The 15,380-nt window shown below is 44.2% G+C and overlaps 1 protein-coding gene across 1 annotated transcript; it reads right to left on the reverse strand.

Moving 5' to 3' along the window:
• Window positions 1-9,328: 9,328 nt before the first annotated feature.
• Window positions 9,329-14,366, reverse strand: SPRY2 (sprouty RTK signaling antagonist 2). The gene is made up of 2 exons (XM_052650114.1): window positions 14,033-14,366; window positions 9,329-11,124 (listed from the first exon to the last, which is right to left on the reverse strand). The coding sequence occupies exon 2, from the start codon at window positions 11,071-11,073 to the stop codon at window positions 10,126-10,128; it is 948 nt and encodes a 315-aa protein (XP_052506074.1). The 5' UTR covers window positions 11,074-11,124; window positions 14,033-14,366; the 3' UTR covers window positions 9,329-10,125.
• Between the last annotated feature and the right edge of the window lie 1,014 nt (window positions 14,367-15,380).

A 15,380-nucleotide genomic window follows, 5' to 3' on the forward strand; every position in this document is an offset into this window, starting at 1 on the left:
TGTGATTGAATTCATTGCCACTAGGAAAGCTAGTCCATGTTTCTGCTTGGATTGATGGTGCTGATGCAGACACAGCTCAGCTAAGCAAAAAAAAAAAAAAAAAAAAATCTTCACGAATCATGAGTATCTAGGCTAAGAGATACATAAAACCATAATAGACTCATCTCAGTAATGGTTGGATTGTGGTCAGTAAAAGCCCATTCATTTGAATGACATTTAGAGGGTATCTACTTTGTGTCAGGCATTGTGATAAATGCTACAGAGAGAAAGATTTCTTTCCTGTCCTTAAACACCATATAGTTAGTTCAAAAGAATAGATGTATAAGTAAGAGCAATAACAAAATACAGCTGCCTCCCCAACAAAGGACCATGAAAGACGAAAGAGGTAAATTTTTCTTTAAATTCTTACTCTCCTAAATTCATTCCATGTAAACTGATCAGCTGAATTTTCCAAAATGGCTACTGCTTCATACCTATTCTTTCTTAGACACCATCAATATATCTTTACACTATTAAATTCATCCATTCATTTATTCCTCAAATACATGTTGAGCACCTCCTATGTACTAGGTGCTGGATTTAGCCCTGGAAATACAGCAGGAAACCAAATAAATACGGTCTAATGAAAATAAAACTGAAGTAATCACACAGATGAGTCCATAGCTGCATTGATAATGTGCTATGGAAGAAGACTGAATAATACGAGAGTGAATCACAAATTTGATCTAGACTAGAAGGAGCTTGATTTTCTGGGAGGTGACATTTTCACTGAATATTAAAGGAAGACTAAGACTTTCTCAGGTTAATGGACGTGGGATGAGGGCTAAGGAAGAAGATTTCATACAGACGCAGTTATATTTGTGAAGGATGTGTGGAGGGAAGGAAATAAACTGATGAGAAAAGGAGAGAAGGCAGACCCTTGGGGTTAAGGTGGAAAGGGGCAGAAGGATAGGTATTTGAGTAGGGAGGAACCAGATCATTCAGGATCCTGACAGAACTGGAATTCTGTTCCAAGAGCAAAAGGAAGTCATCAAATCTGTTTAAAAAGGGATCAAAATGTTTATAATACACTTTTGAAGGATTATGCTTACTGTTAATTGGAAAATGTGATGGAATAGCCAAAAATGGATTTGAGGAGACACGTTCGGATAAAATCCAGGTTCTTTAGTTTAACATTCCGATTCCTCAGAGCTGAGGCCAAATCTATCTTTCCAGTCTTCATATTCACTTCTCCCTTACATAAACATGCATTGCAGCCAGACTAGTCTACTCACTCTGTCCTTTGCTCAATCCTGAGTTTTGGCTTTCCAGAACACCTTACTACCTATTTTTCAAGAGCTAGGCAAAATTTTATCTGTCCTTGGTACCCTGGATGAACGTTGCCAATTTCTTAAAATGTCCCAAATGATTACCATTTTTCTGAAAAGTTTTTCAGAAAAAAAAAAAAAAGATTGTAAGAGACAATAATATTTTTGAACGATGAAGAAAATGAAATTACTGCTGATAAATTTGTGACAAAGTCTTAATGTCAGCCTGTTGAGGTATATAAATTAGTTATACCATTTTAGCATGGGCTTTGAAATTTATCTCATCTATTCATCTGCTTTTGGGTCTTTGTTTCCTAGGTCCTAAAGGCACTTATTTATTTTTTGTAAGAAAAATCAGCCTGGAAAAAATTGTCAAATAACATATTTTTCCTTACTATTAAATTTAAGCCCAATAACACACCATTTAATAGCTTTGCTTTGGGGGCATATGATAACCTTTTCATTTTCATGCTGTTTCAGGATGGCATTTTAAACACAGTTAAAATGTATTTGTGACCCCTTAGCCTGCAAGACTTCTCTGTCCATGGGATTCTCCAGGCAAGAATACTGGAATGGGTTGCCATTCCCTTCTCCAGGGGATCTTCCTGACCCAGGGTTCTAACCCAGATCTCCTGCACTGCAGGTGGATTCTTTACCATCTGAACCCCCAGGAAAGCCCATACATACATATATACATACATACACACATATTTATTGTAAGTTAATTTTTAGAAACTAAAATCTCACAAATCTCTTATAAAGAAACACCTTGAAATTGATCAGTCCTTTGGCATCACATCAATTCTGTTTTTTTTTCTTTTACATTCAGGAATGGATCTCTTTCTCTTTCACACCTGGCTGGCCGTGGGCTCCTACCCACCACCTCAGTTTAAGAGAATCATTCAAGTTGCTTTGTAGACATCATCCTCTAATTTTCCAGATCCCACACACTACACCCGAGATAGAGGTAATCATTTCATCTTTATCTGTGTTTTAAGTCTATAATCACATGTATTATACACTATGGTAAACATGTAGCTGTCCTGCAAACACACTGTAGGAGGGCAGGCGATACTGTCTTATATCATAAGCATTTAACACTGCGCCTGCGGTGAAGAAGAAGGAGAATGAGGAGGAAGAGGAGGAGAAGAGGAAGAAAAATCACCTAAATACACAATCATAGTAAACTTTTTTAATACTTATTTTGGACCTATCTCAAGATTTAATATTTCATACATCTCTTCAATCTTCACAACCTTTGGGTCAAGAATTATTATCTCTCAGATGAAGACATCAGACCTAAAGACCTTAACTAACTTGCCTGTGGCTACACAGCTAACAGGTCACGGGGTGGGGTTGGGGGTGGGGGGTTGGAATTTGCACGGCGGCTTCTTTGCAGACCACATGAACTTCAAGTTACAGAAAATTGGTGTATGGACATATACAGATACTAACAAACACAGGGCATTTTTCCACTAGAAGAATTTCAGAGACTAAGCACTCAGGTTGAAAATTTCAAAATTATGGTCACAGTGACCCCTCCTCCCCCAAGTACTTTGATCTCACCCTCCCTCACACACTGATGGCCATCTCAGAAGGATATGTTTCATTCTCCCCGCTACTCCCCCAGCTTCCTCTTAGCACGGTTTTTCAGACTCAGTTGTTGGCCTCCTGGACTGAATAATTCTTCGTTGTCAGGATTATCCTGGCCAGTGGAAGCTGCTTAGCAATTTGCCTCTACCCCAACAGCTCACCCTTTCAACCCCCAGTGGTGAAACCCAAAAATATCTCCAGACTTTGCCAAATGTCCCCTTGGGGGAATCAAATTGCCCAGGACAGGAATTAGATACTGCTACCAATCTTTATCTATGGTTTAGAACCTAAGTTCTGGTTATTAGCTTCTAAAGAACTGTGGGCATCATTCTTATTTTGCTGGTCCACAATCACAGATCTAAATGACTGCTTTTTCCCCCCACTTACTATAACATCTTTTACACTGAAGATACACCTTTAATATTAAGTCAGTGAGCTGAAGTTGCACTCTGAGCCTGTAGTTTTTATCATTCACATGTCAGGGCAAAGGCTCTGAAGATACATTATTGGGTTCTTGTAAATTCTCACAGATGATGAGAGTCAGATCAATAGTTTGTAAAAGAATCCATTTCCAAAGTTTAAGCTTCAAGGTGTCGTGTTAATGAATGGTTGGAACAAAATCGAATTGGGCTGCATCCTAAATGTGTGGTCAGAATCCAGATGACACAGGGATCCAAATATGAATGTTGACTATGTGGTTGTTGGTGCTCCTGGAGTCAATTCCTTGTTGGCAGAAGGATGGGTTAGAGACAAATCTCTCTCAGGACATCCTTGCCACTAGCGTGCCAACACAGCAGGTGCTGAATGCTGATCCTAAGGCTCTGTGCTGCTGCTTGGTACACACTCGGCTGTTTGGTCATTAGACTTTTTAACATTTGCAGTGACCCTAAAACGTAGTTTGGAACTTATGACTTAGCAGGAAACTCGGAAACAGTTTCCAGTATGACTAGCAGAGGGTACAAGGGCTGCTTTGTGCCTACTTTGGAGCAGGAAAGCCAGGTCTAGCAAGGATGCATTGGGCCTATTAAGAACTTGCAGAAATGAGAGGTGATACAAATATGGTAGTTACCAGAACCCTGCTTGACTGTAAACCCTATGAGAGTCAATAAAACAGGTGTTATTGGAACACAGAACCATTTTTTAAAAATAGAAGTTCTACTGACTTAGATGGGGTTCTCTGGTGGCTCAGACAGTAAAGAATCCGCCTGCAATGCAGGATACCAGGGTTCGATCCCTGAGTTGGGAAGATCTCCTGGAGGAGGGCATGGCAACCCACTCCAGTATTTTTGCCTGGAGAATCCCCATGGGAGAGGAGACTGGTGGGTTACAGTCCATGGGGTCACAGAGTCAGACACGACTGAGTGACTTTCACTTCACCGACTTGGGTGGGTGTTCATCTGGGCTTTGAGAGCCATGTGCACGTGTGTGTGCTCAGTCGTGCCTGACTCTCTGTGACCCCTTGGACTGTGGCCTGCCAGCTTCCTCTGTCCACGGAATTTTCCAGGCAAGAATACTGGAGTGGGTTGTCATTTCTTCTTTCAGGGCATCTTTCCGACCCACAGATCAAACCCATTCCATTGAGTCACCTAGGAAGCCCTGTGAATCTGCAAAGCCAGGTCTCTGACATTATGTTTTGGCAAGGGTGGAATTACTCCAAAGCTCAACTACTTCCTTTCACACTGTCATGAACACCTTTTTTCTTCTCAGCTTGATTATCCTCAATTTGTTCTTCATGAGTATTCATTTTTCTAGGTACAGAAGCATGCTCAAATTATAGGTTAATGATAAGAGGTAAATTCTAACGAAAACTGGAAAAGCAAGAATAAACAGATCTTTCCAACTTATGTCTTAGCTACATATCTTAAAAATGTATTTTTAGAGAAAAGTTTTAATGAATCATCAAATTAAGAATAAACATAGCAAATTATAGGTGTCCAAGTATTAACCAAACATCTCTACATTTCACTTAGAATTTAAGATATAAGCACGGTGAACATAGTTTTATTTAATGAATAAAGAGAGTCCTATTGCATCTCCCTGAGCAAAAAACTCCATGGCTATTTAAATGGGCTACCCAGGTGACTCAATGGTAAAGAATCCGCCTGCCACTGCAAGAGACACTGGAGGTCCAGGTTTGATCCCTGGGTGAGGAACATCCCTTGGAGAAGGAAATGGCAACCTGCTCCAGTATTCTTGCCTGGGAAATCCCACAGACAGAGGAGCCTGGCAGGTTATAGTCCATGGGGTGGCAAAGAGTTGGATATGATTTTATCTATAGATATCTAAGTCACTTCAGTCGTGTCCGACTCTGTGCGACCCCATAGACGGCAGCCCACCAGGCTTCCCCATCCCTGGGATTCTCCAGGGAAGAACACTGGAGTGGGTTACCATTTCCTTCTCCAATGCATGAAAGTGAAAAGTGAAAGTGAAGTTGCTCAGTTGTGTCCTACCCTTAGCGACCCCATGGACTGCAGCCTACCAGGCTCCTCTGTCCATGGGATTTCCCAGGCAAGAGTACTAGTGAGCACATATACACAACCATTGCAAAGCCCTGGAGACCAAACCCACCACAGAGAACACATCAGTGCTTTACCTGTCTCCTGTGTCTCATGGCACCTTGCTTGCGCCTTTGCTGTGAAAAGTCCTGTCTTGCATCGGTCATTAACCCTTGCCTTTTATACTTCAACAACTAGCCCTGTGATGGGTAAGGAGTAGGCATTCAAAAATAAAAAGTGTTAAACTGAAATGCGTAACTATTGATATTTTCAGGCTCAAATTCCACTTCAGGGGTAGGGGTGTGTGGTCCCTGTATTAAGCTAAAATTTTATTTCTTCTCTGTATTAGGACTGTTTTGAGAAATAAACTCCTTTGAAGTATGCTGAACCTTTATATGCTCATGTAGCCAAGCCAGAGGCCAAGGCAACAGGCTTCATTCTAATTTCCTTTAATAGTTCAAAAAATATTAGTTACCAACTAAGACTGGCTTTAAAAAATTCTTTAGGTTGATAAAAAGGTACTTTTAAATAAAAATGTGAGGTACTTCCCTTACGGTCCAGGGAATCTGCCTTCCAATGCAGGGGACTCAGGTTTGATACCTGGTTGGGAAACTAACATCCCACATGCCTCTTGATATAGCCAAGAAGTAAAAAAAAGAAAAACATGGAAACATTTGAATAGTCAAGTGTTTTTTTCTTATTTGCTATGCATCTATATTTTTTAATAGTCTCTCTATATAGAATATAATGTATATTATATAACATGTATTATATTCTAGATACATTTCTCCCTTTGTTTTGACTGTAAGTTAAACGAGTATCTTTAATTTTGACCAGAGGTATACTATTGTAAGTAAAATGCATTGTCTTTCATTATTCACATAGTTGTCTCTCATTGTATAAGGCAGATAGAGGCATGAATGATATCCAAATGAAACCCAAACTACAGTCTGGCAGCTTTATCTTCCCATGAGTGGCCAAACCAGTGGTTAAGTAATCCAGATATAAAGCTTCATTCTGACAATCAGGTCAGCGAAATCAGACAGGCCTTATTTTAAAATTCTGCTCTAGTCTTCAATCAATGGAGACACACCCTTGGTATCGAAGAGAAATGAAGCAATTGGCCTAAAGTAGAAATTAACATCACTTGTGTCTTAATAAATACTAAAAACCAAAGAATGGATACTGATACACTATTGATGTAACTAGTTAATGCCTATTTTTATTTCCCTTTACTAAAATAGTGTGAACTATTGTGCACAAGATGACTAACAATGTTTTTGATCTAAACTGTTTAGCCCATTTTCAAAGCTGAGACTTTGGCACAAACATCCTGGTCTTTCTGCACATTTAAGAGAGGAGGGTAAATGGCCAATTTGGGATGTTACTACAAGTGAAACTCAAAACCCATAAACCTTTGAAAGTTCTGACATGCATGTTCAAAAGCGTCAAACCCATCAACTGTCTATCCAGCATCTTGCCCCACCAGGCAAGGAGTGAACTCATTTATCTGACATCATCACTATCTTACATAACCTGGAGGCGAGTAGTCCCTGAGACAAAGGTGTATTGGAGAAAGAATTTATGCAAAAAGTTTGGTTGGGAGTACCTGCACTTGGTTTTGGCTTTCTTCTTTCACAGACAATGCCCAGAGCATGTTCTGACAAGGAGAGCTCTGGCAGGGACTTAAAATCTCCACACACATAAATGACTGTTTTCAGTAACAGCAATCAATTTGTCATCCTCAAATGAATTTCAATAGTTTCTAAGAAAATAAAAGGCAAGAAACCAGAGATATTCCTAAATGCTAAGCAGTCAACTAATGCTTACTGTATCATTGTACTTTTAACCTATCACAATATCCAAATAATAACCACTGCCTTATCGACTGGTATTTATAAGAATTTTCATGAATTTGAGGTGATGATTCCTCCACCTTAGTGAGATGACCTGGAACACTGGAAAACTTTTAACACACTGAAAAGTGAACATCAGCTGTTTTCAATCTGTTTAGATATTCATTTAATATTTCAGTTTTTATATTCTGAAATGAATTCTCTATTGGTTTACAGAGAAATTCAACATTTAATAGATTAGTTGGAAGCTTCTTGAGTAATCCAGTTTTCCTTATTTATCTTTAAATAATTTTTATCAGGACTTTATATATACTTATGCCAAGTTCTCTTTGAGCTTCAGCTGGTTTATTACCATGTTCCACATTCAAACTAGTGAATTATGGTTTACAACGGACTCCACTGAAAAAACAAAAAAAGAAATTAGCAATTTCTAGTTCAGTAGTTCTCAAACTATACATAATCACTAGTGGAATGATTAAAAATGCAAATCCCTAAGCAACAGGATAAGAATCTGATTCAATAATCATGGAAAGAGGTCCTTAATCTATATCTTCAATAACACCCAATGGCATCTGATAAATTTATCTAGATTAGACTTTGAAAGCTGCTCATGTGTTAAAAAGAAAAAAAAAGGAACTCTCAGAATTTCTATACCAAGTTTTATCAGTGCATATGGAAGTACCTGATGAACAGTCAGAAACTGGTTAATCAAAATTTTTGTGCTTTATAAATCCTGAAAAACTATACAGTGAATAAGAAACTCTGCCCTATTTTTTCCCTAATATTCTAATTCTGAGACCATCAGGATTAGACCTTAAGAGTATTAGAATTGCAACACTCAGTATTCCAAAGTTGAAACCAAAGAGTAAATAATTTCTGAATTAATTTAGCTTTGTGTTTTTTGAAAAGCATAGAAGGCACTAAAGGTGCCCTTTTATGGCAAGACATTATAGCAATGTCTTGGTTTAGGAGGCTATATAGTTCCTTGAAAGCCAATTTCAAAAAACAAAACAGAAGACAGCCTGTACTAAGACTTAACTAATACCTTAGAACAGGAAACGAGAGATTAAACAATAATGACAGGTAAATCATTTCCTAGACTTCCGGTGATTCTTGGCAGCAAAAGGTTGTGCTTTTGGAAAAAAAAATAATCAGCCATGCAGTGACTAATCAAGTGACTTATTACAAATAAGAAAACGCAGTATTTGTCAAGATGGGCTTGTAAGAGCTTGTTGTATGCTTGCTTCCAAAAGATAACTACAAACACTGGCTTTTTTTTTTTTTTTTTCCATACTGCAGTGTAAAATTTTCCCAGGGTAAAATTTAACAATTTCCTGGATAATCTGATTAAACAACTAAGATAGGGCCTCTCAAGTTGGCCTCTCAAACAGCTAAGTTGGGGCTGCTTGGGTCTGAATTATTAGGCCAATATAGGATGAAATTCCTTGATACCCAGTACCTGAATCAAAACAAGTTATATTTTCCATGTCTTTTTCTTGTATCATGGTGATAAGCCTAACAGTCTAAAACCAGAGACTAGGAAAAACACAGCCAGTTAAATCAAGAAAACATTTTGCCTCAATTATAAGCATTGATCTGTGTATACTGCATGCCTGACACATAGAGACTGGTCAATAAATGTTGAACCAAATTCATTTCTCTGGTCTTAAATCAGCCTTGACATTCATTCTTAATAACTTTATATAAAAAAAAAGTCTAATGGTTCATCTTTTAGGTAAGTCTCCTGAATGAATTCCTTAAGATTTTTTTTTAAACCTGCAAAGCAAAGGCAAGTCTGCAAATCAGCAAAACAACAGCAGCCAAAATGAGCCCTCCTATGATTAACACTAAGTGAGTCAAGTGCTCAATTATTTCCCTCCTGATTGCTAGAATTACCCCTGAAAATCACCAAATCTCCACTTTACTTTAAAGCAGCAAGCATAAGAGTATCTCACAGATAACTGAAACTATGTCTGTCACTGAAATGCTATTTCTAAAATGGTTTTTCACTTCAAAAAAAAAGAAAAAAAAAAGAAAATGTAAAATAAGACAATACAGCTCAGTTTAATTTCAAACGTTAATATATTTTCTATTTTATATTGAACATATGCATCTGTAACCCCTCATTGGCAGCAACTATCACATCCTCATAAAAGGGGCAAAATCTGTAAGATGCCTCTTAAAATAAATATTCTTCTTTATAAAATAATAAAACTTCAAATAAATATTCTTTACACTAAACAATATGTTGAAAAAAATTAGAAAATAAAGGTTGAATTTTACTGTAACTGTACAATATACATGAAGTCCAAAGGGAAATCAGAGTCTTACAATAAAGGCTTTCTGTAAGGCAAAATACAATCTAAAAACATACTGATTGATTCACATTCTTCCGAATGTACAAGATATTAGTATAATATTTTGTGAATGTGCCGTATAGTACGGCACAACTTGTTTTTCACAGTTGCAAATATTATTGTATATACAAAAATATAGCACATTATCTCTGGAGAAAACAATGGGGGTGGGGGAAGGGAGAGGGGAAGTCATCTGCTAATTTACAAATTTTGCAAGTACTATTCACAAACAAAAACTTCACCTAGAGTGTCTATTGCTTTAGCTTATGCAACATGTAGGTCACCAAGGTCTGTATTCCACACTCTGAGCTCCACTAGCTGAGTTCTAACAAGCATATCAATTAAAATGGCACATGGATGAAAAAGCATTTCACTGCAAACAGCACAGGATATCCCAACCCTCTATCAACAGTGCCAAGATTCTAGCTGTTTAGTTGGTTGCATATGTGTATAAAAAAAAAAAAGGAGGGGCAGAGGGAAATAATCCTTATGACTGCAATCTTCCTGATTCATGATGCTATGTTGGTTTTTCAAAGTTCCTGGGTGGGACAGTGGGAACTTTGCAGCAAACTGTGTTTGAATTTTTACAACGGCATCCGGGCCTGTTCACCCGGTCATAACACCCCTGGCACAATTTAAGGCAACCCTTGGCTGGCAGGTAACACCACAAGCAAGGCAGAAAGAGGGACATGACGCCCATGGCTGACCAACGTGTACAACAGTGTGACTGGCTACAAGAGCACGGGTTGTCCGCACAGTTGTCCTCATCGTCGTTGGAACAGTGATAGAAGAGACCCTTCACACAGCACACGCAGGTCCCGTAGTCGATCACATTCTGGGCCGAGCAAAGGCACTGCTTGTCGCAGATCCAGTCTGACGGCAGAGGCCTCGGGTAGGTGCACTCCTTGCACTTGCACTTGCCACAGTCCTCACACTTGTAGGCGTGCAGCCCTACATCTTCCTTGCTCAGTGGCTTCAGCTCACCTGGCTTGAGCTCCGATTTGGGCTGCACTCGGATGATCCTGTCTGCCAGAGGCCCCGAGGAGAAGGAGGATCCTAGGAGCCTCTGTTCGGAGGAACTGCTGCTAGTACTTGTCCTCGTGCTGCTGCGAGAGCCCGAGCTGACTGTGCTGATGGACCGGGCCAGAGGGGCCCTGGCTGAAGGGTGGGCCGGTGGGTGCTGGGGCCGGGCGGGCTGGCGGGGCTCCGGCAGCCCGTGGAGTCTTTCGTGTTTGTGCTGGGTCGTGGGGCGAGGAGCAGGCTTGAGCCCAGCTCTGGGGAGCACAGTGGGCCCCTCCGTGTACTCATTCGTGTTCCGGATGGCCCTGATCTGATCCAGAGACAGCACGTGTACCTGCTGGGGGAGGGAGTCCCTGGGGTCGGGCTCCCCACGCTGCCGGCCACTGTCACGGGGTGCCTGCAGCAACGGCTGCGACCCGCTGCCACTCTGAGCTCTGGCCTCCATCAGGTCTGGGAAGTGTAGTCACTCCAGCAGGCTTAGAACACATCTGAATTCCTGCGGAAACCAAGAGGAAGGAGACAGTTTACACTCCAGAATACTACCCACTCTCCACCCACCTGGCTTAACTCTTCACTCCCCACGTCCCCTGGAGAAACAGACTTTGAAAATGGAGTGGCTGTGGAACGTATTAGGACAGCCGCCTTATCCACACCTGTACCCAAAAGTAAAAATTACAGCTAGGTATCCACTGTTCTTTAATCCTGCGAAGGGTAGTGACACCAAACTGGTCTTTGCTTCAATCATGAGTAAGGAATCCTTACTCGTATAAGCACAAAATCTGCAAGGTTCAAGTTCCCTGTAAAAACTGCAGCAAAGTACTCTTGGAATATAACATTCATACTGACATTTTCAAAAGCTGAATGAATACCTTTTCAAATTGTGAAATAGGTTTCAACTTATCATGGTCATTTTTGCCTGGAACTTCAATAGATACAGCCTAGAAATTCTTGGTTCCTACTTTATGTCTGCATTTACATTAAACAGCTTGAACTATTCTGTGACTTTACAAAATCTCATAGGATGAAATGACACGCAAAAAAAAGGGTAAATACTTCTCTTCCCCAGGAATATACACTTTATACAACAATCATGCATTATCATTAACTATATAGTAGCACGAAGTTATAGAATTGAAAACACATCAATTTAAATCCTGTTAGGTGCCAAGAATACAACAGAGCAAACTTACACCTCGAGCAACAAAAAGACAGGAACTTATTTTCAACTTCCCAACAACTTGAGAATCACATATTTTACAACCTGAAAGCCTCGGAGAACACCTTAAATTCTGCAGCTAAAAGACCCGTTTTCCCTGTTTTAGAAATCAATCATGTCAAAATGTTAACTGCTTTTGCCCATTTCCCAAAACCTAATAATTGAAAACATACATTGATTGGTGATAACAGGAAGTGATTTAAAAACTCAAGGGTCACATCGCAAATCTATCAAGCCTGACAAGTAACCGCTTAAATTGCCATCCCTCTGTTAAATTTCAAAACGACCATCCTCTTTGTCAACCCAGTCTACAATGACCAAAAACGCGCAAAAGTGGACCTTCATCCAGTCTGACTTTTTAGAAAACAGACACAGGCAGGTGACACACGCCTTTCAATTCGGAAAAAGGCAGAGCTGGAAACCGGATCTCAGCTCCAACAGAAAGGCAGACTAGACAGCGCTGTTCTTAGTTTATCGGCTCTATCTGCGCCCCAACGCCGTCCCCAGCAGGTGGGACTCAGTCAGAGCCCCGAGGGACTTTTCTCTGAGAGGACAGACGCAGCCCAGCGGCCAAGCTTGCCCCCTGCGCACAAACCCGGGACGGACAGACAGGCGGGGCCGGCGAGGGGGCGGGGGCGCGGGCGTCTAGTAAAGAAACATGCCCTGGAAAGGTGGAGGAACCCCTCCCTGCCTTCCCAGATAGAAATCTCTCCCACCCCAGAGAACTGACTCCCAGCTCCAAGAGGGAGCCGCTCCACCCTCAGGCGGAGGTCACACAGCCCATCGTAGGACGTTCCGGCCAAGGGCCTCGAATGCAGGGCACTGGTTTCCAGCCCCGACTCCGCGAGGAAGAAAGTCCTGCCTGAGACACAGAGCCGGGTCATCTAACCCTGGCACACTCGGCGACGCCACCATGCGCTAACCTGAGGGGCAATGCCTGCAATGTGCACGCGCCTATATATTAAAAACATACATCTGTATGCAGATATGTATTCAAGTCACAGAAAAATTGCTTTAAAAATTAAGAACAATTTCCAGCTCCCTACGCCGAACATGCAAGACCCAGGTCCCTAAGCTGGACACTTGCCGCTATGCTTGCAGTGCAAAGTAGCATCTTGTGGGGGTAAGGAGGTTTGCTAAAGTGATTTCCGCTGATCCCTCTTCCCCTTCGCAGCACCACCCCACCCCCGCCCCATGTTCCCTCGTCACCCCACCCGCCCCCGTTTTGAAACCCCCCATTAAGAACTGTGTGTGATCAGACTAAGGATGAGGGAGAAAGGACTTCTGCACAAGGGTGGGGCAAACCGACACAGAAACCGCTTTGTAAAAACGCACAAGGTTCCGAATTTAAAAAACAGCAGCAACCACACAAAAAAAGTGGACTAGTCCATCAAAGTAAAGGAAAAAAAAAACCAAAACCTAGTCTCTTTGGCCACCTTTTTTCAGGTAATGGAAAACGATCGCGACCGCTTGATGACTTTCTTCCTGTGCTGGGTCAGCCCAGTCGTCCAAAAAAAAAAAAAGCGTGACCCAGGCCGACCGCGGCGAACGGAAAAGAGAGAAAGCTGCACTTCCGAACCGCAGAGACGCGGCGCCAGGCAGGGCGACGCTCCCACCCTCTGCGTGCTCGCCGCAGTCCATGCCGAGCTGAGTCGTGGGCGCCCTCCACTCGCCACCCTGTCCTCTTTTTTTCCACCCGCGAGGCAGCGACCCGCACCCCTTCACTCCCCCAGCGCCCCTGCTTCGGGACTGCCTCTCCCGGGACCTGCCTTCCCCGGAGAGAACAGGTTCGAAGTGCGGGCGCCTTCAGCGGCGCCCTGGAAAACACAAAGTGCTTCCCTCCCTCTCCCGCTCTCAGCGCCCAGTTCGCAGCCAGTGCGCCGCCGTGAGCTGGCCGCCACCCCGAGACCCTCAGCGCGGGCGCGCTGGGTCGTGGGGCCGGGGACACGGCACCCCACGCGCGCTGCAATCCCCCCTCCCGAACCCCTGCCGCCGAGGCAGGCCGAGGCCGGGGCGAGGCTGATCCGCGGGCAACTCCCGGGCTCCCCACGGAAAACTTGCGGGGTGAGAGAAAGGGAGGCCCGAGGAGAGACGGACCCACTGCCGGTCCGGCTGCACCTACTCCATGTTGCCCACAACGCGCCGGCCGCGGCGCCAGGAGGGGACGAGCCGGCCAAACGCGCCTCACCGTGATCGCGGCTTTGCACAAACCCCTCTCCGTTGGATTCTCTTCTTTCCGCGATGTGCAAATAAATCCAGCCCTGATGCAAACTTTTTGCCTCTCCTTCCTTCCAAACTCTGCTTCAGTCTAACTTCTGAGCGATTGGCTGGACGAGAAAAGGAGAGGAAAAAAAATCCGGAGCCAAGTCCTAGCCGAAGAACACTGGAGTTCGGGGCTGGAGGCGACCCCCCTTCTAAAAGCGCACGCGGAGGATTTCCTTTTTTTTTTTTTTCCCCTTTTTTCTCAATGAACTGGAGGCCGAAGCGCCAACGGCGAGTCTCCTCTCCCGGCAGATGAGCGAATGAGAAAAGAAAACGGCCTTCGCGAGGACCTAAAAGCCAGATGGCCAAGTCGTGCGGCCGCGGCCGCGTCCGAGCGGAGGCAGCGCGGGGGCGCGCGGGGCGGCGGGACTGGCCGAGCCGGGCCGGGCGGGCGCGGGGGCCTGGGCGCTGCGCGCTCCGCCGGCCCCTCTCCTCCGCTCGCGCTGCTGCGCGCAGCTCTCGGCGGTGCAGACTGGGCGTTGTGGAGGCGCGGCGGCGAGGCCGAGGCGGGGGCGGTGGGTGCGAAAGAGGAGGAGGAGAAGGAGGAGGAGGGTCTGGGGCCCGGCCGGGGGGGGCTCGCCGTTGGCCTGCGCCCTCGCCTTTCCGGAGGAGGCAGGGAGCTCTGCGGCGGCCGCGGCAGCAGTAAATGGCGTCATGTGGATCCGAGGCGGAACAGAGCAGTTGTTGTCCCAGAGGATATATCGCATCCGGTCCCAGCTCATTGGCTCCGCGGGGCTACATTCACTCACACTCCAGCGCCCGCCAGCGCTCCGAGCCGCAGGAGGCATTCAAAAGGGCAACCGCGCCGCCCCGCGCGTACCCGGGCCGGTCCTGCCGCCCCGGCCGCCGTCACGCGCGGTGCCCGCGGGGCCGGGCTGGGCACGGCGGGGTCAGTTGATCTAGTTTCAAGGAAACACTGACCTTAAAGTTTTCCCGGGAGGCTAGGAGGACGAACCTTGAGCTCGGCGGATTTGGGGCACTTTCTCCCCGCCACTAGAAGGGAATGAACGTTTCAGACTAATCCCGGCTAGGCTGTGTTAGCATTAAAAACCAGTTGCGGGTTTTGAGATTTTCTTCTGAATCCATTGCAAGACAGGCTCTCCCCTTTTCTGTTCCCCCTCGAGGGGGCGACGGGGAGAGAAGCAGGGGGAGGGGAAGGGGAGCGGGAAGTGAGGTGGGAGGGCTATTGGTTTATCCTTTGTCTACTGGATTAACCCGATTATACACCAGGCACCGGGACAAACCGCCACCCCCACCTCCGAGCGGCGTACGAG

The sequence above is a fragment of the Budorcas taxicolor genome, chromosome 12, assembly GCF_023091745.1.
Source record: "Budorcas taxicolor isolate Tak-1 chromosome 12, Takin1.1, whole genome shotgun sequence".
Lineage (NCBI taxonomy): Eukaryota > Metazoa > Chordata > Mammalia > Artiodactyla > Bovidae > Budorcas > Budorcas taxicolor.

Excerpts from the sequence above, each read along its gene's own strand:
- SPRY2 (XM_052650114.1), bottom strand. The coding sequence starts at position 11,073 with ATGGAGGCCAGAGCTCAGAGTGGCAGCGGGTCGCAGCCGTTGCTGCAG.